At 43.0% G+C, this 24,281-nt stretch overlaps 1 protein-coding gene across 3 annotated transcripts in view; it reads left to right on the top strand.

Annotated features, from left to right (window-relative positions):
• The window catches only part of FAT1 (FAT atypical cadherin 1), a 107,986-nt gene that overhangs the window by 6,529 nt on the left and 77,176 nt on the right, over positions 1 to 24,281 (top strand). For all 3 annotated transcript variants that reach the window (XM_081130241.1, XM_081130240.1, XM_081130242.1), the window contains exon 2: positions 11,341 to 14,620. In XM_081130241.1, coding sequence (XP_080986367.1) covers positions 11,359 to 14,620 — 3,262 coding nt within the window. In that variant the 5' untranslated portion in view covers positions 11,341 to 11,358. The remainder of the gene's footprint in view (positions 1 to 11,340; positions 14,621 to 24,281) is intronic.

Below are 24,281 nucleotides of genomic sequence, written 5' to 3'. Positions count from 1 at the left end.
AGCTGGTGCTTGACTGTGGTGTGATAAATGGTGAGAAGAGAGACCTGAGACCTAAACTGGCCGTGTTATCTTTAGGAAGAGGGTTAGTTGGTTTATCATCAATGCTTCTTTAATTCTCTTTTCACTTGATTATGAATCATCTCTTTCCTTTGTGTGGGTAGAACAGAAAGTCTGTGAGTAGGGCTTACATTGGCTAACCAAGATGGGCAGGATGATTTTATGGGGCAGAGATTAAGAGAAGGAAATAAAAAATATGGAAGAAAAAGGTGAAACTAACTGTATGTGAGGAGTGAAAGGCAGGAGAAAGTAGAAGAGTAATGTTTGCATCGTTTTTTTAGAAGGTAATGAGGTGGAGATGTTACAAGTGTAGAGCCCTCACCACTAGGTGGTTTCATTAGCTCAGGACAGCAGGGTGGTTTCAAGCCTGTGGTTTCAGCAGGGTGGGTTTAAACCATTTTGGTTTGAAATAGGAAGTAAGATTGGGAGATTAAATTAGGAAAGTAGGTAGTGGTCAGATTATCAAAGATCTTTAATGTAAGGCCTAGAAGAATATACTTAATCAGCAGGCTAAGGGGAAACACTGAATATTTATAAACTTGGGGATAATATTACAAAGAAGCTTTAATGAGCTTAATTTGATTGCAGTGTAGGCCTAATAGTATGGGGGCCAGAAAGCAGGAAAACCAAAAGGCTATGCAGATGCTGTGCCTGAACAAATACAAATATGAACTAGGTGGCAGCAGCAGAAAGGGAAATGGAACAGTTTTGAGAAATTGAGAAAGAAAAAGTCAAGTCTAGATAACTTGGTAGACATGGAGGTTTGGCAATTAAGAATAAAACAACATAGAAATCCTGGATTTTCAGACAGTGTGGGTGTATTTAGAGAGGGGGAAGGGGTGAAGGAATATGTATCTGTGGAGGGTAGGAGGCTATAAAGATTTTAGTCCAATCTCTAGTTTTTCAAATGATGAAATGGCATCCAAGGATTAAGTAATTTCCTTCAGTTCAGAGTTGATTAGTGATAAAGTTGGGGCTAGGTCATAGGTCTGTATCTCCTAGCCCCTCCTTTTTTATTTAATTTCTTAGATTGCAAACTTGGGTGGTTTTGTTTGGAAGAGGTGAAACTTCCCTGAAATAGGAAAAAACAGTGGAACCCCTGCTACAGGCATACCTCATTTTATTGCACTTCCCAGAAATTGTGGGGTTTTTTTGTTTTGTTTTTATAAATTCAAGGTTTGTGGCAACCTTGAGTCAGGAAAGTCTGTCAGCGTCATTTTCCCAATGGCATTTGCTCACTTCTTGTTGCTGGGTAATGTTTTGGTAATTCTCACAATATTTCAGATTTTTTCATTGCTCTGTTTGCTATGGTGGTCTGCGATCAGTGATCTCTGATGTTACTGTTATAATTGTTTGGGGCACCACAAACTGTGCCCCTGTAAGACCGAGAACTTAACCCATAAGTATGTGTGTTCTGACTGCTCCACTGAGCAGGCCTTTCCCCCCTCTCTCTCCTCGGGTCTTCCTATTCCCCGAGACACAACAATTGAAATTAGGTGTTCAAGTGAAAGAAGAGTTGCACATCTCTCACTTTAAATCAAAACTGGAAATGATTAAGCTTAGTGAGGAAGACATGTCAAAAGCTGAGTTAGGACAAAAGGTGGGCCAAATAGCCTAGTTGTGAATTAAAAAAAAAAAAAGTTTTTGAAATTAAAAGCACTACTCCAGTGAACACAGCAATTATAAGAAAGTGAAACAGCCTTATTGCTCATATGGAGAAAGTGTTACTGGTCTGGGTAGAAGTCCAACCAGTCACAACATTCCCTTAAGCCAAAGCCCAATCCAGAGCGCAGCCCTAACACTCCTCAGTCCTGTGAAGACAGAGAGAGATGAGGAAGCCGCCCGGAAGGAAAGTGTGAAGCTAGCAGAGGCTGGTTCATGGGGTTTAAGGAAAGAAGCTGTCTCCATAACATAAAAGTGCAGGTGAAGCAGCAAGTGCTGATGTAGAAGCTATGGCATGTTATCCGGAAGATCTAGCTAAGGTAATAGATGAAGGTGGCTACACCAAACATCAGGTTTCCATGTCGACAGAACAGCCTTATATTGGAAGATGTCATCTAGACTTTCACAGCTAGAGAGGAGTCAATGCCTGGCTTCCAAGGACAGGCTGACTCTCTCGTTAGGGGCTAGTGCACCTGGTGACTAAGTTGAAGCCAGTGCTCATTTACCATCAGAAAAGCCTAGGGCCCTCAGGAATTATGCTGAATCTACTCTGCCTGTGCTCTATGAATGGAAAAACAAAGTCCGGATGATAGCATATCTGTTTACAACATGGTTTACTATATATGGGGTAGGGCAAAAGTAGGTTTGCAGTTGTGAATATGCGAAACAGTTTCTTGTATTATTTATTATTGTATTATTTTCTATACAGACAACTGTATAGAAAACCTACTTTTGCCCCATCCTGTATTTTAAGCCCACTGTTGGAACCTACTCCTCAGAAAAAAGATTCCTTTCAACTTATTAGTGCTCATTGACAGTGCACCTGGTCACCCAAGAGCTGTGATGGAGATGTACAACTAGATTAATGTTTTCATGCCTGCGGGCACAACATTCATTCTGCAGTCCATGGATCAAAGAGTAATTTTGACTTTCAAGTCTTATTACTAAGAAATACATTTCATAAAGCTATAGCTGCCATAGTTGGTGATTCCTCTGTTGGATCTGGGCAGAGTAAGTTGAAAACCTCCTGGGAAGGACTCACCATTCTAGATGCTGTTAACAAGATTTGTGATTCACGGGGAGAGGTCAGAATATTACCATTAATCAGAGTTTGGAGGAAGTGGATTCCAACCATCATGGATGACTCGGAGAGGGGTTCAAGACTTCAGTGGAGGAAGTAACTACAGATGTGGTGGAAATAGAATTAGAAGTGGAGCCTGAAGATGGGACTGAACTGCTGCAATCTCAGGATAAAACTTTACCCTGACGAGTTGCTTCTATGGATGAGCAAAGAGAGTGGTTTCTTGAGATAGAATCTACTCCTGGTGAGGATTCTTAGAAGATTGTTGAAATAAACTTAGTTGATAAGCACCGACAGGGTTTGGGAGGATTGACTTCAATTTTGAAAGAAGATCTGTGGGTAAAATGGTATCAAACCGCATCACATGCTACAGAGAAATTGTGAAAGGAAGACTCAGTCAGTGTAGCAAACTTGATTCTTGTCTTGTTCGAAAAAATTCCTACAGTCATCCCAGCCTTTAGCAGCCACCACCCCGATGAGTCAGCAGCCATCAACATTTCGGCAAGACCCTCCACCAGCAAAAAGATTATGCTAAGGTTCAGATGGCGGTTAGCAGTAAAGTGTATTTTTAGCAGTAAAGTATATTTTTAGCAGTAAAGTATGTTTTAAATTAAGGTATGTACATGGCTTATTTAGACATAATGTTATTACACCCTGAATGAACTACAATATAATATAGTCCATTTATATGCACTGGGAAACAAAAAAATTGGCCTGACTTGCTTTGTTGCAACATTACTTTATTATGGCGGTGCGCAGCAGGGTCCACACTGTCTCCTGGGGATGCCTGGGTTTGCAGGGGGAGTGGGTGAAAAAGCTGTATAGCTTAGGTCCGATGGCATCTCAGGCCGAGTGTCCCGTGGCATCTGAGGGAGTTCAGGGCTGGAGTGCAGGATTCTGCGGCGATCCTTTATGATTAAGGCATAGTGGATGAGACCGTTAAGGGTCATGATATGTGCATGTATACAGAGTTGGCAGACAGAAGTTTGTAATGCCAGACTTCAAGGTGGAAGAGTCAGTGTGGAGTATAAAAGTGTTGGAGAGAGACAGGAAAATTGGGTCATTTATCCTTTCCATGTTAGGGATCCCTTCTTTGTTTTGGGCAGTCTGTGACAACATAGAGGACGCAAGGCTGTTGGGGATTAGGGATGGATAGTGTCAGATGCCACACTAAGTTCAAGAGGATGAGTACTGAGAAAAAGGCGTTTGATTTGGCATGAGCTTGTGGTGCCAGAAGAAACTGTTCCTGTTGCTGGGTGGCCCTGAGGTTGCCTGGGGCAGCTGAGGGCAGAAGTCACGCCTTTAGAGGAGGGAGTTCGGGGAAGTCAAGGTGGCTGCGAGACTGCTTTTTTGGAACTCTCTGCCAGGATAGGAAAGGGAAATAGGGTGTTAGTTTGAAGGAAGTTTATTTTTAAGTCGGGATGAACCTGTGCGTTTTTGTAGGCTCTGCAGAAGGTGATGTGGGGAGGGGTCATTTGAGTGCCCTTTGGGTGGGGGACACTGAGGGAGGAGCCGAGGAAGAGGCAGCTTCCAGGGCCCCAGCGAGTGGCGCCTCTGTTTGTAGCCCGGTGGCCCCTTCTCGAGACCCGGGAGGAGGGAGTTTCTGCCCGATGACTTCCGTTTTCTTCCTGCCCATGGTCATTCACAGCCCGCGTCGATTTTTTGAGTGAGGTGCCTGGATGTGTATCCGCGCACACAGGAGCATGGGAGCGTGGCCTGTAATAGAGCCTCGCTCAGCCGGGCTGGAGGAGCGGCCGGTGCTAATTGCTGGCTGCCCGGCCCGAGCCTCATTTCAGTGATTCCTGCTGCAGAGAGAAATGCATCAGGTAGGAGGATCTTAAAGCGAGGTGAACAGCCTGGTTATTGAGCTGCTCGGCGGGGAGTTTGCCTTGGAGTGTGGGTGGGAGAGTGTCGTCGTGTTTCTAGGTGTGGGGGGGGAGAGGGGAATGGCTCAGGGACGCCTGGCCCGCCACAGACGGCCAGAAATGTACACAGCCCTTGGTGGCCCGTCTCGTCTCTCATGTCACGGTAGCTCAGAACCGCCAGCAATAGCCATCTTCATAATGCCCACAGACATGTTTTATAGGCTCAGGCAGCCGGTAAATTACATAGTAGATTTTATATGGATGCTATTTAAAGATTAGGAAGTCTGTTTAGTTTTCTTCAGGGCGAGAAAACTTTTAAAAAATTATTTGGGATTAGTTAAATCATGTAAATGCTGACATTTATGTTCTGAAAGTTACAATGTGCCAAGGAGAGAGATTGCTAATTCACTGTCAGCATCAGTAGTTTAAAGACTTTTCAGTTAACTTGGAATCAGTTGTTGATCATTTGAAGGCAGTATTGGAATTAAGTTATTGCTGGAGTAATCAGACTTATTGCAGCAACAGTAAAAACTAACAACATATAGAGTTACCAGAAGTAGTTATGTGATATATACACTAAGCCTAAGGCTGCTGTTCAATTCTTGGTTCCTGGCTGGGCCCCCACCCAGTTTTATTGAAAAATGTATTAAGATAGCTTAAAAAGATTTAGTATGTACCCAGACCATAAAGATCTACCCATTAATTTTTCTGTGTAAGAGCGAAAGCTTTTAGAAGTATTGTCTATGACTATTACAATGTAATTAGAAAAATGCAGATTTTTTTTATTGTTATAAATGTTATCTGGAAGCTGTGAATTGATTATAGCTGAGTAACAAATAGGCTGTCTTAGTAAGATACAAGGCTTTTATTCGACTCCTATTAAATGATTTTTAGAGATCATTAAACATTTATTTAACATACAATATTTTTTAAAAAAACAGGAGTCATTTAATTTTATATTTTGTTTTTGTTTACAACTTCAAGACATTTTTCTTTGAAAATGCAGTTACCTTCCTTGCAATTTAGACATCTTTAAAAAATACTCTAAAAATGTGACACTTTTGAAACCCAACATTAAGCTGTAAATTTCAGTCATCAGTTACATTCTAGTGACCCGGTCACTGATGCTGATGCTGGTAGGGAATGGGAGACAGGAGAGCATGAGGAGGGAACAGAGTTCTCGGGTGGTGGTGTGTGTTTTTTTCAATGTGGAATGGAAAGTTTAGTACTGTTTCCCTATTGCATTGAGGGCCAGAATGACTAAATCATAAATACACAACACCGAGTAGAATCTGTGCATCGGGTAACGCTGTGGCCCACGTAATGTCCTGCCTCCAAGCACGTGAAACACTTCTGAGTCTTCACCTTTCAGCCTGAAAATAGGCAGTTGTGTCCTCAGCACGGGGCTGTGTTCTGTTTGCCGAGAACGTGCAGTCGCAGTAACTGACGGGAACTCTCCACATGAAGGTCTGCCTAATGCAGAAGTAGGAGCATGTTAGTATCCGAGATCTATTAGAAAAATTATTTTTCTTTCTTATTTATGGATTTTCAGAGATCTATACTAAAGATATTTAAGCTTTGGACCTGAGGCCCTTTTCCCTAAAGGCTGCACTGGGTGAACATTCTTTGTTTTCACTTTGGGGAAGGCTGGAAGAAACCCTGAATTACTGTGAGTTTAAGTAGCTGATCACCTTCTAGATATCACAGTGTAGCCTTTGACTAAATGGCTTTGGAGTTAAATTTTCATAAGCTGCATGCTAGGTGATGTACTTTTTCGACTTTTTAGATGGAATGGTGTTAGTATCTTACTTTTTTTTTTTTTTTTTAATATATCTTTATTGATTTCAGAGAGAGAGAAACATCAGTGATGAGAGAGAGTCATTGATCGGCTGCCTCCTGCAGGCCCTCAACTGGCAATGGAGCCCTTAACCCGGGCATGTGCCCTGACTGGGAATCGAACCCCGATCGCCTGGATCCCAGGTCGACGCTCAACTGCTGAGCCATGCCCGGCCGGGCTAGTGTCTTATTTCTTTCCTTTCATCTTTATTGTTTGTTATGCATAGAGTAGCAGCCATAGTTTTTTCATTTGTTTGTTGTTTGTGTTTTGATCATAGCATTTTATAGTGAAACCCAAGTTCATAGTTGTTGGTTATATTACTGTAAAGTTAACAGTATCTCCTAAAAAGTGGACTTTTTTCTGATCCAAAGAACTGCACTTAATAATGTAATCTCCCTACAGTGGCATTCTGTTAGCCAACTTTGCCCGGTACATTCGGGGCTTTTAAGGGTGTTCGTTAATAATGTGGTGCAGAAAGTTCATTGCAGCTGCGATGTGCCCCATAAGAAGTGTGGTGGGTGAGCTGTGAAAGGAGACCAAGGTGTTGGGAATCCAGTTGTGAGAAGTTAAGTGGGTAGTGGCTGAGGCTGTGGTCAGACCGAGTGGCTGAGATGCCATGGCCAGCAAACAGCTGCAGTAACTTGACATGTTGGGTGTCTCCCTAGTGACCTGGGGTGAAGGGGGTGTCCAGGGCCTCTCAGTGGCAGAGGGTGGGGTGTGCAGCATGGCACCAGCCAGTACTTATGGGTCATTCTTATCTAAGTTCTAATGTCAGGCTTCAGATTGGTATTAGATAAATCAAAAGATTTATTAATGTCTCCATCACACCACTGTTCCCTGCTTCTACCTCAGCTGCTGTCTCCGTTGCTGGGTCCTCGCCTTAGCTGTCCTCTAAATCTTGGGGAGCAGTGGGGGTCATTTTCTTTTCTATCTGTGTTCCATCTGTTGGTCCACCGGTGATCTCAATTTTGTGGTTTTAAATACCAGCTTCTCTATTCTGATCATTCTCACGTTTATGTCTCCAGGAGGGACCCCTCCCATGCATCTGACTGCCCACTTATCTTTCCAGCTGGCATTGCTACCTTGACTGGTCTGAAACGAAACTCATCTTACTCCCTAAACCTGTTCTTCCCTCAGTCTCCCCTCTTTCAGGACCTGACAGCTCCGTTTTTCCTGCTCAGCACACCGTCCTTGGAATCTTCTCTGATGCCTCTCTCTTCCTCTCCTCCCCTCTGCCTCTCCAGTTCATCGGCAAATCCTGAAATAGATCCACAATTTGATCACTTCTCCCCACCTCCACCATTACCATTTTTTGGGCTAAACCACTGTGGTCTGTCACCTTGAACAGGTCTCCCTCCAGCTTTTGCCCTGGCCCCCTGCATTCTGTTCCCAGCACAGGTACCAGAGGCCCCCTTTTCACTTATGTTAGAGCATGTCACTCCCTGTCTGTTCAAAATCCATGAGTTCATACTGATCTAAAGGAATGATTGAATACATACCCAGATGGGAGAGAGGAGACAAATCTCCCCTGTAGGAGAATTCTCAGTAATTGATGAAGCAGAAGTCTCCATGCCTTAAGTGTGGGCTGAGCATAGTGGCTTCCTTCTAAATGGTACAGAAAGGGAGGGGAAGTAACTTCATTGTGGAGAAACCTGGCAAGCACTCCTTCAGCCAAGCGAGCAATTTGGGGGACAATACCTGACCGGCACTTCTCCAAACTGTCAAGGTCATTAAAAACAAGGAAAATCCAAGAAACTTGACAGTCCAGAGGAACCAGAGATATGATGACTCAGTTTAGTGCGGTGATCTTGGGTAGGATCCTGGGACAGAAAAAGGGCATTAGGATTTAAATAGTGAGATGTTAACAATAGGGGAAACTATCTTTTCTGCAAATCTGAAACTATTCTAAAATTAAAAGACATTAAAAAAGGTCCTCCTTACTGCCCTCCCCTCACCCATGCTCCCTAGCCACAGGGGTCTCTTGATTCTCTAACTAGGCTTCTCTACTGGAGGGAATTTTGAGCCCCAGGAGACATCTGGCAATATCTGGAGATACTTTTAAATTGGTGGGGAGGTGATGCTATAGGCTTTGAGTGGGTGGAGACCAGGAATAATACTAAACATCCTATAATGCCCGGGATAGCTCTCAAAGCCCGCCCCCCCCCCCCAAAAAAATCCCAAAATGTCAATAGTGCTGAGAAGCCCTGGTCCTTTTGATTTAGGGATCCCTCTTTCCCTTCTGGTTATGACCAGTCTCTTGCCCTGCTTTATTTATTTTTCTCCTTCGCACTTAATCGTCAGTGTCTGATATACTCCGTTTGCTTGTTTTTCACCAGGAAATGTATCACCAGGAAATGTGTTGGTAGGTTGTTTGGTCCACTTTAGTATCCCCAGTATCTACAACTATTCCCTGCACATAGTAGTTGCTCATTACATATTCATTGACTGAATTAGATAATTGATGAGAGAGTGAATAAATGATAAAGATAAAACATATGCTTATGTCAAAAAATTCGGATAGAAAAGTGAAAGTGTAAACATTTCTCCAGCCGCCTGTTCTCCAGAAGTTATCACAGTTAACAGTTTATTTTTTATCTGTGTCCAGAATGTTTCTTTTCATTTTTAAGCACATTGATGTATTCTGCACACAATTCATCTCCCTTCCCTTTTGTTGCAAACATACATGGGGTCAGTTTAGCTTTTCCAGTTACTATATATGTGGACATCTTTACACACCAACATATAGAATGCTGTCTTACTCTCTTTAATGCATAATATTTTATGGGTAGGATTAAGAAAAAATATTTTAATTGCTTACAGTAGAATCCTGGTATAATACTTTGTTGTAAAGTGGATACTACTTATAATATGTTTCCTAAAGCAAAGACAGTGCTTGTTTCACATCACCTTTTTAGCTGCTCTTGAAAGCATTTTGTATATATACGTATTTACTCCTAGTTTGTAAATGCCTCAGGATGGGGATCTCTGTCTTTTAAAATCATCTGTAACTCCATGAACCTTGCATGGTCTGTCCCATAGCTGGCTCTCAGTCCCTGGAGGTGGAATTGAAGTTTTCATTTGTTTTGATAAAAGTACTGGATCATTACAAAATATTCAAATTTCCCTGAGTTTTAGAACTGTTGACCAAATTAAGAAATGGTTCTGGGAGGAAATTGTTCTGTTATTTTGTTGAAATGAGAATCGTTCTTCGTGCGGCCACAAATCGGACTAATTTCCCTACTTTCTCTGCGGAGCTGAAGGTTATGATGATATCTAAGGAACGAGTTTGGGTGCCCAACTTGAACGTGACTCGGTATCAGTTAAGCTGCTCTCAGGTCTTCTCTGTTTTTCCCTGATGAAATGAGTAGCCAGCCGAGCTAAGATGTGTCAGTTAATGCTGCCTTACTCATTTCCACCTGGCTGTTCATCCCGCCCTCCAGTCTGCTGTCCCTCACCGTGGGTGGCAGTCACATTTCGTGAACGTTCATTCGCGGGTCCCTTTGCCAAGGGAACAGTGCCGCCCTCTCCTCTCTGTGCTGGCATGTTGTGTGAAGCTACATTTAGTTACAAGGTGAGTTTGTTGGCATTTAGGGGAACAGATGGTCCGGAGATAATCGTCCTGTTCCCTTGCCAGACCTCAGCCCGTGGACTGCCTCCCTTCCCGACCTCTCCCTCTGACCTGCGGTGCCTGCCACCTGTTGCATTGATTGGACCCTCTACCTGCATGACCTTGGCTGATTTGGCTCTGTGTGTGTGTGTGTCTTGTGCTCAGGTGACAGGTTGTTCAGTGCCCCGAGGACAGTAGACACTCTGACCGCTGGCTATTGACAACAGTGGTGATAAAACATTAATGTGGTTGGTGAGATGTGCTTCGCTGGCTTAGAGAGGAAAAGTTCTGTTCATCATGAGCTGCAGGTTTTCCTTCTGTAAACTGACTTTTTTTGGTCTCGGGGTGGTTCAAAAATGACCTTGGTATTACACTTGAATGATATAATTATTTTAATACACTTTAGTTGTTATATATTATTGAGACAGTAAACCCTTACATTATGTAGGGAGTGAACTTAATCATGTAAAGAAATAATTTCAGGATAAAATTATTTTTTAAATATGTTTTTATTGATTTCAGAGAGAGGAAGGGAGAGGGAGAGAGAGAGAGAAACATCATCATCGGCTGCTTTCCTGCACAGCCCCTACTGGGGATCGAGCCTCCAACCTGGGCATGTGCCCTAGCTAGGAATCAAACCGTGACCTCCTGCTTCATAGATCAACACTCAACCACTGAGCCACTCCGGCCAGGCAATTTCAGGATAAATTTTGAGATGAGATTACAAGTTATCGTTATGGGAGGTTGTATAAAACCATTGTCAGGTTTTTTTTTGTTTTGTTTTAAATTAATTGTTTGAAGCTTCCTATGTTCAGGATGCAGTAGTAGCATTAAGTTGGGGAGCTTTTGAGCATTTGTTGTATGTAAGTAAATGAAAACAATGTACTTGTTTAATAACTGCTTTATTTGCCTTGAAGATTTAAGTATAAGAATACACTTTAGTTATAGTTGGCAGTCTTTCATCTGATGTTCATTAGGATTCTTTAACTTGAGCTATTAAAATGTGAAAAAAGTGTTCTTAAACTTAATATCTCCAGACAAATAAGAAGTGTTGGTACTTATATTGGAAAACAGAAAAAAATCTAAAACCACTGCTTTTATTCATATTCCGCAAAGATGGAAAACGCTTTGTTAAAATGTAAGGTCTGAAACAAACTATAAAAGAAAAAACGACATTGTTTTGGTTTTCTTTCCCCAAAGTGATGATTCTCCTTTCCCCCTTGTGTTTCAGGTTCCTGAGAGCGGCGCGATGGGGCGACACTGGGCCGTGCTCCTGCTTCTGCTGCTGCTCCTACAGCATTTTGGAGACAGTGCTGGAAGCCAGACACCTGAGCAGCCTCCTCTGCAGTTTACACAGCCCCAGTACAATGTCACTGTGCACGAGAACTCTGCGGCCAAAACCTACGTGGGCCACCCTACAAAGATGGGCATCTACCTTGCCCATCCATCGTGGGAACTGAGGTACAGAATTGTCTCGGGAGACAATGAAAACCTATTCAAAGCCGAAGAGTACGTTCTTGGGGACTTCTGCTTTCTAAGAGTAAGGACCAAAGGAGGAAACACGGCGATTCTTAACAGAGAAGTGAGAGACCACTACACGCTGATCGTCAAAGCAGTTGAAAAAAACACCAACGCTGAAGCCCGGACGGTGGTCAGCGTGCAGGTGCTGGATACAAATGACCTGCGACCCTTATTCTCGCCCACCTCCTACAGTGTGTCTTTACCCGACAACACGGCCATAAGGACCAGCATCGCCAGGGTCAGTGCCACCGACGCAGACATAGGCACCAACGGAGAATTTTACTACAGTTTTAAAGACCGAACAGACATGTTTGCGATTCACCCGACAAGCGGTGTGATCGTTTTAACTGGCCGACTTGACTCCGGGGACACCCAGCTCTATGAGATGGAGATTCTCGCCGTGGACCGCGGCATGAAACTGTACGGCAGCAGCGGCATCAGCAGCATGGCCAGGCTCACGGTTCACGTGGAGCAGGCCAACGAGTGTGCTCCCGTGATCACGGCCGTGACGCTGTCGCCGTCAGAGCTGGACGAGGACCCCGCCTATGCGGTCGTGACGGTGGATGACTGTGACCGGGGCGCCAGTGGGGAAATTGCTTCTGTAAGCGTCGTGGCCGGCGACTCCCATCCACAGTTCAGAATCGTGAGGTCCCCTTCCGGGAGCAAAGAGTACAAAGTCAAAGCGATTGGGGCCATCGATTGGGACAGTCATCCTCTTGGCTACAATCTGACCCTCCAGGCGAAAGATAAAGGAACTCCTCCCCAGTTTTCTGTAAAAGTGATTCATGTGACTTCCCCACGGTTCAAAGCTGGGCCAGTCAGGTTTGAGAAGGACGTGTACAGGGCAGAAATAAGCGAGTTGGCTCCTGCCAACACCCCTGTGGTCATGGTAAAAGCCACGCCTAGCTATTCTCATTTGAGGTATGTTTTCAAAAGTGCACCTGGAAAAGCTAAATTCGGCTTAAATCACAACACCGGTCTCATTTCCATTTTAGAACCAATTAAAAGACAGCAGGCATCTCATTTTGAACTTGAAGTAACAACAAGTGACAAAAAAGCCTCCACCAGGGTCTTGGTCAAAGTCTTAAGCGCTAACAGCAATCCCCCCGAATTTACCCAGACATCGTACAAGGCCTCTTTTGATGAGAATGTGCCCATTGGCACGACTGTCATGAGCGTGAGTGCTGTAGACCCCGATGAGGGTGAGAACGGGTATGTGACTTACAGTATTGCAAACTTAAACCCCGTGCCATTCGTGATCAACCATTTCACGGGTGCTGTGAGCACTTCAGAAAACTTGGACTATGAGCTGATGCCTCGGGTTTATACCCTAAGGATTCGAGCGTCAGACTGGGGCTTGCCGTACCGCCGGGAAGTTGAAGTCCTTGCTACCCTTACCCTCAATAACCTGAATGACAACACGCCCTTGTTTGAGAAAATAAATTGTGAAGGAACAATTCCCAGGGATCTAGGGGTGGGAGAGCAAATCACTACTGTTTCTGCTATCGATGCTGACGAACTGCAGTTGGTCCGCTATCAGATTGAAGCTGGAAATGAACTAGATTTGTTTAGCTTAAATCCCAACTCCGGGGTATTGTCACTAAAGCAGTCACTGATGGAGGGTTTAGGGGCAAAGGTGTCGTTTCACAGTCTGAGAATTACAGCTACAGACGGGGAAAATTTTGCCACACCATTGTACGTCAACATCACGGTGGCTGTCAGTCGCAAGCCAGTGCGCTTGCAGTGTGAAGAGACGGGCGTCGCCAAAATGCTGGCAGAGAAACTCCTGCAGGCAAATAAATTGCACAACCAGGGAGAGGTGGAGGACGTTTTCTTTGATTCTCACTCGGTCAATGCTCACGCACCACAGTTTAGAAGTAGTCTTCCAGCGGGTATTGAGGTGAAGGAAAACCATCCTGTGGGCTCCAGTGTCATTCTCCTGAATGCTACTGACCTCGACACTGGCTTCAATGGGAAACTGGTCTACGCTATTTCCGGAGGAAATGAGGACAGCTGCTTCATTATTGACATGGACACTGGAATGCTAAGAATTTTATCTCCCCTTGACCGTGAAACAGCAGACAAATACACCCTGAATATTACGGCGTCCGACCTTGGTATACCACAGAAGGCCGCTTGGCGGCTTCTAGATGTCAGGGTTCTGGATGCCAACGATAATCCCCCTGAGTTTTTACAGGAGAGCTATTTTGTTGAAGTGAGTGAAGATAAGGAGATGCAAAGTGAAATCATCCAGGTTGAAGCCACAGATAAAGATCTGGGGCCAAATGGACAGGTCAAGTACTCTATCCTCACAGACACAGATAAGTTCTCGATCGACAGCGTGACCGGTGTCGTGACAGTCGTGCAGCCTCTGGACCCCGAAGTCCAGCAGGTGCATTACTTAAAGATCGAAGCCAGGGATCAAGCCACGGAAGAGCCCCAGCTGTTTTCCACAGTACTTTTGAAAGTCTCAGTGGAGGATGTTAACGACAACCCCCCAAAGTTCATTCCACCTAATTACCACGTGAAAGTTCGAGAGGACCTTCCCGAAGGAACCATAATCATGTGGTTAGAGGCCTATGATCCCGACTTAGGGCAGTCTAGTCAAGTGAGATACAGCCTCCTGGACCATGGAGACGGAAACTTCGATGTGGATAAGCTCAGCGGAGCAGTTAGGATTGTACAGCAGCTGGACTTTGAGAAGCAGCAAGTATATAATCTCACAGTGAGGGCCAAAGACAAAGGGAAGCCAGTTTCTCTGTCATCCACCTGCTACGTGGAAGTTGAGGTCATTGATGTGAACGAGAACTTACACCCACCAGTGTTTTCCAGCTTCGTGGAAAGGGGTCTAGTGAAAGAAGATGTCCCTATTGGTTCATCAGTAATGAAGGTGTCAGCTCACGACGAGGACATGGGAAGAGATGGGGAGGTCCGATATTCCATTAGAGACGGTTCTGGTGTTGGTGTTTTTAAAATAGATGAAGAAACAGGTAAATAAGTTCTTATTTCTCTGTTCGAGCTCCCTTCCCATTTTTCTCTCCAGTGAATATCTGCTCTGTGCTGGCTCCTTCCCAGTTGCCTGTAGTCCCCCCTGGCCTCTTAGGGCTCAGGATAGCAGTGGGTGTGCATGGTTTTGTCCTGTTGCAGGTGTCTCTGTGTGTAGTAAGTCCTGAAGATGGAACCAGAGGAACCTGGGTGAGCTGCCCTAAAATGAGTAAAAAATAAGGACGCCTTGAAATCATGACCACTGATACTGACCTCATTTTATCAGAAACATCATTGTGGCTTTGCCTAACTTGGAGAAACCTTAGCAAAGTTTTCTAGCTAGTGTGTTTGCAGACTTAGCACAGTCACTACCACCCCCTTGCGTGCCGTTCAGAGGCCATCGCAAACCTGCCGAGTTACGCAACGCAGAGAGAAGACTCTGCTAAAACTTCATTGCATCGTCTGCCTTGCTTGGTGCCTCCTCCAGGTCTTCTTTGAGAGTTGAGTTGAATGTTGAGTTGAGAAGACCTGGCTTGGAGTTTTGGCTCTTTCGGTTGTTAACTGGGTCGTCTTGGACAAGCTGATTATCTTCAGACTGACTTGCTCCACCTGTAAGATGGGCACACTCAAAATTACCGCAAGATCTACTTGAGGATAAAATGAAATAACATGGGAAAGCTTCCTAGCATGTGTTAGAGTCTATTAATGTCTTGGAAATGGTAGCAGTGCTTTGTTAGGATATTTTTCCACCTTGAAAAGGTCCCCAGACCAGAACATCCAGAATAGCCAACTTACACTGGAGTGGCTACTGTTTTGTACTTTGTACATATCTCTTTATTTAGCTGCTTTTCGTAGCTGTTGCCTGCAGTCATGTCATTCTCCTTGGATGGAACGTGAGCCTTTGTATTACCTTGCTGGGGCTGCCCTAATAAAGTACCACAGGCTGGGTGGCCTAAACAACAGAAATCTATTTTCTCACAGTTCTGGAGGCTGGACGTTTAAGATCAAGGTGTTGGTATGTTAGGTTTCTTCTCAGACCTCTCTCCTTGACTTGTAGATGGATGTCTTCTCTCTGTGTCTGCACATGACTTTCCCTCTGTATGTCCGTGTCCTAATCTCTTCTTATAAGGACGCCAGTTGTATTGGGTGTGGGACCACCCTAAGAACCCCATTTTAACTTGTTTATCTTGTGTAGGGCCCTGTATCCTAGTGCAGTCACATTCTGAGGTATGGGGATTAGAACTTCAACACATAAATTTTGGGTGTTATAATTTACCCACAAACCACCGTTAAAGGCAGGCTTTTAGCACATGCATTTTCTATCCTCAGCATCTAGCCAAAGGTACCTGTCATGAACAAGCTGCTCATTAAATGTTAAAAGACTGAATGATTAAATTAATAATTATTTTGGCTTTATATGTCCTGCCTTCTGAGAATGGTAGTGGAAACAGAAGGAAACTGGGTAATCAGAGCATCAATTAGCCATGGATGGAGCTCAGTTTATTTACTCTTCTTATTGTGTTTCCTTTATTAATAATTCCCTTCTAAAAAGGGATGCTTTCTTATTACATCAATTTTTTTTTTTTTTACTAATACCACTGGGTATACAATGTCTACCCCAGTCCCCACTTCCACGTCTAATAGGTACATAGCACATGAAAAATATAGTATTCTAGAAGTAAGTTATTTTAGATGCTATAATATTTTAATGTGCTCTAGTTTATTCAAGGGATTCTTTTTCTAATGAATTAAATACTACTAGCATGTATTAGTATTTTATACACACAGACACACATACCTTATATACCACTCATCTAAATACCCCCAAAATAGCATAATCAACAGCAATTAGTAATCACTCACCTGAAGAGTAGAATAGATCTTTTTTTTTGGTCATATTCTCCAACATTAATAATTAGTTAGACTTTTCAGGTCAATAGAGAAAAATACCCAAAAGTTAGTAACCAAAGCTGAAGTATGAAGTGTTTTGTATTTTCTCAGGACAGTTATTCCTACCTTTTCTTTCCTTTTCCAGAGTGGGTTCTGAGAGCCTATAAAGAATTGTTGTAAGTTAAAGTTCAGACAGAAAATAGAACCAAAACCTTAATTTACATTTCTTTGATGACTTAAATTATATATACACTGCCTTTTGGGTTTCTTCTTTCAAGTGAAAAGAGTATTTTGGTTGCTTTTTAAAGACTCATTTAGAAACAAGTACTTTTCACCTATAAATTTAAGGGATCGAGATATTTTTACTACCAAGAAAGAAATAAAAGGAAACAACCCACCCAACACGGCGTGTCCTGAAATAGGTCTGCAGCAGTTTTCCAGCTCCGTGGCAGGGCCAGACTTTTCCAGGGGGGACTCCGTGGGAGGCCGAGGATTATGAGCAGTGAGGCTGGGAAGTGTATATGAGACTGTTCTGCATTTGTATAAATACTGAGATTTAAAGGTGAGAGTAAAGTTGGCAGTTTCTAGGTCACCTATTCTGTAATCCTTGCTTTACAGAACAAAAGATGTAATGTACAGTAGACTTATATGCTTTTTGAAATTAAAGTGATATAATAATATTTACACATTGGCTTGGTATCTATTACAAGATGTATTTTTGGCAGTAGAATTATAAGCCCAAGTTATTTCAGAGAATCCTGGCAAGTGAACTGATACCATCATGTAGAATTCCTTCAGGGAAAGTCAGTAGGTTTTGTGCAGTAGAAATACTAAAATTAGATATGCTAATTTTTTCATTTGGGGTTTGCCTGACTAATTTCTAGGACGGGTTGGAAGTGTGTTAGCCTGTCAGATGAAGAAAACCAGGAGCAGTTCAGGAACACCAGTGGGGCCCCCGTAGGACCCAGCGCTGACACAGTGTGAATTGAGTTGGCCTGGCTCACAGGTTTATTAGCACCTGCCTGCAACGTCAGTGTCTGCTCACTGCCCACCTCTGCCAGGCTCTTACTTTCTCTCCTAGTCATGCCTTTTCTATTGGGCTACCTGATGTGGGCCCTCTCAGGAGTGCTTTGCCTCTGGACACCAAGAACCTGCCCACCTTACTGTTTGATTCTTGCCTTTTACTTAACTTTATAGTGTTGGTTCAGTATCATAACGAAGTTTTAGGGATGTTCTACCTATTTCAGCATTGTCAAATGTGTGTGTTATTTGTATACTTCTCATAGGACAGAGAACATATTCAGAAATCTGAATTTATTTCTTACTGTTTTTAAGATCCTTTTTTTTTTTTTTTTAAAAAAAAAAAGTGTTTTTATTGATTTCAGAGAGAGGACGGGAGAGGGAGAGAGAGTTAGAAACATCAGTAATGAGAGACTCATTGATCGGCTGCCTCCTGCGCGTCCCCTACTGGGGATTGAGTTTGCAACCCGGGCATGTGCCCTGACTGGGAATTGAACCCGGACTACCAGCTGGGCAAGATCCTTTCTTTTCTTAAAAAAATAAAATCTGCTTACATTTGAAATATCCCCTGAAAAGTAGTTTTTTTTAGAGATAGAAATGCTATGGACTACCGAAAATATGTACAGTCCTGCCAGATCTGGATTTTGTATGTATTTTATAACTGGCTTTGCAGGGAGCTAACTGGTAATTGCCGTGTGGGTGTGACAGTCAGTTGACTCACCCGATAATCCCTCACATCATATGCTTCTCCCGGAGAGCCTCTGGGTGGGTGTTAGGAATTGTTCTGACAAGCCATGCCCATGTGTGTGATCGCTCGTCCATTTCAGGTGTGGAAGGGTAGCCCGGGATATGAAAAGTATTTGCAAAGTCAGTCTTGTGAGAGAGCCAATCTCCAGTGCTGTCACTGATTCTCCTTTTTGTCTCAGCGTCGACAGTGAGGATCATAAAGCAGATTTAACCGGAGGGTTGGTGGGGCAGGTGTCTTTGAGGCATGTAAGTTGCACGTTTACGCTTTGCCTGACTTGATGCTTGTCAGCAGTCACCCCATTCTCACTTCACATGTGTCCTGGTTCCTTTGTCGTCAGCTTCAAAGCTGAGCGGGACAGTCTTGAGCAGCCTCTGTTCTTAGTTTTGTGGAATCAGTTCTGCTTGGTGTTCTTGGCTGATGGATACCCATCCAAGTTCATTATTACTTGAGCACCAATGCAAAGGTGCAGCTTTTTGCTAATTTTTAAAACTAAGGATATGTCCAGAAAAATGGCGGGCCAAAGATTTTTCGAATTGCTAATAGGAACCTGTGCAGGTCTGTCCCCGATGTGTGTGTTAATGGGATGCCTGTAAGTGTGTTCTCCCTTTGGTCTTTGTTTCAGCGTTTGGCTGTTTTTACAGTGCAGCCCAATAAGAGTGTTTCCCCCTCTGACAATTATTTAGGGAGACCATGTTTTTCATTAAGATAAGAGCAAATTCTAAACTTATTAGTGCTGTGTTACTTTTAGAATCCCAATCGGAGGTTCAGGATTGAAACTGATGTTTTGATGAAAGGACGTGGAGTGAATTAATATGGAAGCGCAGCTGTGGTAACAAGATAAATCACTGGTGGTGAAATATGGGAGGGGAATTAGGACCCCATTTTTCTTGAGAGAATCTGGCCATTTCTCATTGCCGGGGAGCGTCACCGAGCCATTGCTGTGCTACCCGTTTGCAGACTGGCTCCTGGCCTTCCTTAATTAGGGGGATACAGGACGAACGCGTTTGTGTAGTGGGAACAGGAGGGCATTCCAGGGAGAGGGAGAATGTTCCTGGGGCTTCTGTCTGGTTTGGCAGAACTCTGAATTATTTAAATTGTTCAAGTTTTAAAACAGCCTTCCTCAGCTGCAAGTGGGATATTCTACATACAATCAGGGACCTGTGTTTTTCTCCCTAGGGCCTGTTCTCTCATGCCAGGAAATAGAATGCAGAGGATATCAGTGGGCTCAAGCACCGTGACGAGAAAGTTTGTAAGTGGCCATTAGAAGTGTGCGCCACTGTGGTGGGACCAGTTACCTGGGTTGGAGCTGGGTCCAGAGTTCCTGGCAGCAGGAACTTAAGTAGATGCTGGTGGGAGGCCCCTGGAGGGAGTTCAGAAATGTGCTGGTGAAAGGACTTTTGTGTGGCTGTCTCCTCCCTATGTGGCTGCAGCTGCTGTCCTGCTCTGACTTTTGGTCCTTGAAAAGTTGAGAGGGAAGAAATGGATTTCCTAGCCACAGTGGGATTGGAAGTCGGGCCCGGGCAGGAATTCTGTTAGGATCCTGTGCGCTGTGGCCGAGTTTGGGAGTGAAGCTCTGCTCTTCTGTGCCTGGGCGTTCTGAGTCCAGGCGGGGCCTAGTAATCATGTCTGGGGGGGATCCTCCTTTGAAGCAGGAGGCTTTTTAGGTGAAAGTAGGGTCTAATTAGCAATCCTAAGGAAATTCCGCTTTGTTTTCAGAGAAAACAGGATCTGCTTTTCTTTAGTTCTGTGCTTGATATTTAACAAGTTGGTGCTTTCAGTATTGATGGCATCCTGGTTGGGGTTGGGGGTGGGTGATGACGCTGCATGAACTGACGCAGGGTGGTATTCTGTCGTCCAGCAGACCGAGGTGAGGCGGTGCAGTGCTTTTGTATCATCCTGAATGATGTAAGGGCCAGAACTTGGACAGGGTAGGGCAGAGACAGCTTCAGGTCTGGTCTCTTTCGCCTCATGCTTTCAGTGGTGACGATGGTAATGATGATGGACATCAGTATAGTAATAAACCACAGACGCTGTTACAGCCTGGTGCTGTTCCAAGCACTCTGTGCGTATTAATTTTTAATCCTTACACCTGCCAGATAGAGGACACATTCACAGAGAGGTTAAGTAACTCGCCTGAGGCACTTGGGTACTAAGTGGCCGAACTTGGGAGCCTTGGGTGCAAACGCCACCTTGTACTGCCTCTCACTTTTCAAGGACCGTCTTGAGATGCTCTAAGGGAGCCCATTGGGAAACTACTAGTGGGGCTCTGGGCTGCTGTGGGTTGGGGCGGGCTGGAGACTTGAATCCTAGATTTGAGGCTTCGTTTTGAAGGAGTATAGAGGCTAAGAGTCTTCTTCCATCATTTTTTCTCAGAATGGCATGTTGCTCTTTAGCACATTTAGGAGAACAGGATTTTAGAGTTACAAAGTGGTGGCATTTCACCTCCTGAAGATTATTCCAGTGAGGTCATCAGTAGCGGGTGAATCATGCTCTCGTTGAGGTGAACAGGTATCTTACTTGTGTTTTCAGCTGTGAAAGTAGGATCTCAAAAAAAACACTGCGTATCTGAACTGTATAGAATGTTAATTGGAGTCTTTTCTCATCAAAACAAAATCTTAGATGGTCATTAGGGTTTTAGCTAACCTTTGAAACCAAATTAACCCCCAGGGTAGCTGAAGTTACCTTAATCTGCACTTCCCCGTCGAAGCAGGTTACTCAAAGTCATGTTCTCTTACATCGTTACCTTGGTGCCCTGGCTTTGGCAGCTGTGCTCACCAGCCATCTGGTATGTGGCACGAAAGTGAGGGCACATGGCTCTCCTTGGTCTTGGCAGGGAACCATTTTTATGTTCTAAGAGTGCCTAAGAGTTGTGTTCCTAACTTCATGAGTGGCTGGTGTATACATATTTAATGTTCAGTTAATATCTGGTGTGTTTTTTCCATGGCGTCCACCTTGCCGAATTATGAAAATGGAGTAGATTTTAAACTTTAGGTGTTTGTCCATGTTGCCTTTTTCTTCTTAACCTCTTAGTTCCTGTTGTTTTAACTTTGTGGCTTATTTTAGTTCAGAAGGCTGGACTTGTCAAGTTTTTATTGTCTATTAGTTTGTATTTTACATAGTGTGTTACTTTGCATTATGTTTATGGTTATAAATAGTGCATGCTCACCCTACAGGATGTAATGCCATGAGGCACAGTCTTTCATGCCTTTGTTACTGGGAACACATGGACTTGGGAAGATTGCCATTCAGGGGCACATGCCTGTACTTGTTGAACTGGCAGTTAGCCAGTCTAACAGCAGTGTTAGTGAGTCTGAGAGGCTTTCACATATACCCTTCAAGGGCCAGTCTTATCAGTTAACTTGCCTTGCCCGTTAACGTAGACCATCTCTCCTCAGCATATCTGGTGCTATATTGAACATTTGTCTATTTATTTGATATTGGGAAAGTCTACTCAAAGTATTTTATTTTTTTTAGCTTTAGCCTAATTGATTTTTTTTCTTTTTTTTTTTTTGATAAAAGTTACCCAGCTATTTCTGTTGTTTCTGAAGACTTCTTTTTAATTTGTGGTCATTTAACCTTGTTATGTCTTCTTATCACTGGTGAATTTTTCTTCTTTACCATGGTCGGTATATAATCATGGTTGACATTCATTGAACACTTACTGTGTGTATCAGCCCTATTTTCAGCCCTCTGCCATGGCCACATGAATGGTACTGATACATTTTAGAACACTGCGTGCTGCCTGGCAAAGTGAGCTCCATCAATTTGCAGACCAGCTCTAGGTTCTATTGCCTGTTCTCTTCAGGAGTTTTAGAAAATCTTCAGGCATAAACAAAAGAAATCATAAGACTTCAATGTGGCAATTTAATCCAGGAAGCAATATTGCTGTCTTTTTACCTTTTTTTCCCAAGTCAATCAGTTTGCCCTTAGGAACACAAAACCTGAACATGTTGGTCATTTGGCTTCAATACACATGCCTGATATCTCTGCTCAAATTTTAGCTTAAATGGAAAGGTATTAAAAATAACTTAAAGATACATTTTAATGCCACTTAGTATTACACTAAATTTACCTTGTATTGGAGTTATGGGACATATATGCACCAGAATAACCAGGAAAATGCCCTATGGTGAGTTGAAAACACAAAACAGGATTTGAAACAAAAAGTCATAACCGTATTGATTCACTAAGCATCCCGATGCTTTCTTCTGGGAATTTTGGAAGTTAGTGTCTTTGGACACTCTGGAAAAGGAAACTTGGGGCTATCTTTCACAGGGTTTTTTAGAGAAGATATAAGTAAACCCCTGTTAGTATTCTTCTCCTCAGACAGACTAGAAAAAACAAGGAAGCCAAAAATAATCACCATTTGAGATGAAAAAGATAAGTCAACACTATGCTTGGTAAAGCATAATTTTTTTAAATTTTTTTTTTATTGCTTGAGAAGAGCTCATTAAACATCAGAATGAATGGTCTCGTTTCAGTAAAATTCATGGGATGAAATTTAAGGTTCCATAGCAGAAGTTTAGTGTAGGTTTCATTAGAAACTTAATCTAGAGATGCCAACCTAAAATTTGATATTTTAATAGTGAATCTTGATAATAATGTACAGAAGATCATTTTATCTACGGGACTAGGAGTCTTAGATTCTCTGTGTTGGCATTAGAGGTAATGGGCACCTAGTCAGCACAACCTGTGTAAACGAAAAACAACAAAACATTGCATACCCCGGAATGTACCATAACAACATTTATTAGAAATGCTGTTGTTTAGATTCTGTTAGTTACAAGTATCCATATGAAAAAGGTAAGCTGATTTTCACAATTTATAGCAGCACCATTGTGTAAATCCTATCAGTATTTATATTTCTTTTTCAGATCTTCAAAGGAGTTAGTTGAACAGGTCAAGGTGTCACTGCTCGATAGTACTATCCACATACGTCACTTTAGTGTTCTAGTTGCCACAGTAAGAAAAGATAAACAGGTGATCTTAATTTTAATGTATTTTATTTAACCCAACATATCAAAACGTATCATTTCAGCACGCAATCAATATAAAGAATTAATGAGGTAGAGCTTTCACATTCTCGTATTCACATGAAGTCTTTAAATCGGTGTGTACTTTACACTTAAAGCATATCTCTAATGGGACTAGCCCCATTTCATGTGCCCAGAACCACAGCACAGGTTTGGAGATCTATGTAGAGCTCAACTACTTTAAGGAAAATTTATCCATGTAAAGCAAGGCTCAGTCACCTAGTTGAGGTGATGCCCCATGGCCTGTTCCTCCGTGATTGGTTGCACACCTTGTGGGAAGAGGAGGTGGAAAGAGTTGAGAAGGCGTGCATGTTGAGCTTAGTGTTGTGTGGGAGCCAGGTACTCTCCTTTAATGGCATTCAGTGAGGACCATAAAAACCATTCTGCTGGTGTTGCAAAAATTTCTTTGTCAAAGATGCTGATAGCGTAGATCCTGGCATATCTTTTAAAATATTACACTGAAGCAATTCCTGTGATTTAAACTAGTGTCAGAGCTCGATGGAAACTCATTTTGCAATCATTTCACTTGGGCTTGCTCTCTCTTGCTTTGTGTTAATGGATGTAGGAAAACAACTGAATGGTTCATTTTAAATTAGAACTGTGTTTTCAGTTAAATATTGTCCACTGATAGCTTTTGTAAAATCTGAGTGAATCAAGAGTCTTTTATTTTTTTCAGGATAAACATCAGCTATTAAACTTGTCCCATTCACATTGCTCTTTGGGGCCGATTTGAGGTTGGTAGCATAATTCTGATCTAAAGATAGAAATTTATTTCACCAATGAGACATCATTCTTTTTTATATGAAAGCATGTGATGTCATAAGACAGTGATTTTCAACCTTTTCCATCGCATGGCACACATAAACTAATTACTAAAATTCTGTGGCACACCAAAAAATATATTTATTGCCCATCTGACGAAAAATAGGTATAATTTTGACTCCTTCACACTCACTGGACAGCTATTGTCGTGTT

The sequence above is a fragment of the Miniopterus schreibersii genome (genome assembly GCF_964146895.1).
Source record: "Miniopterus schreibersii genome assembly, chromosome: 2".
NCBI lineage: Eukaryota > Metazoa > Chordata > Mammalia > Chiroptera > Miniopteridae > Miniopterus > Miniopterus schreibersii.
The sequence above is the reverse complement of the archived record's forward strand: the minus strand, read 5'-3'. Positions and strand labels throughout refer to the sequence as shown.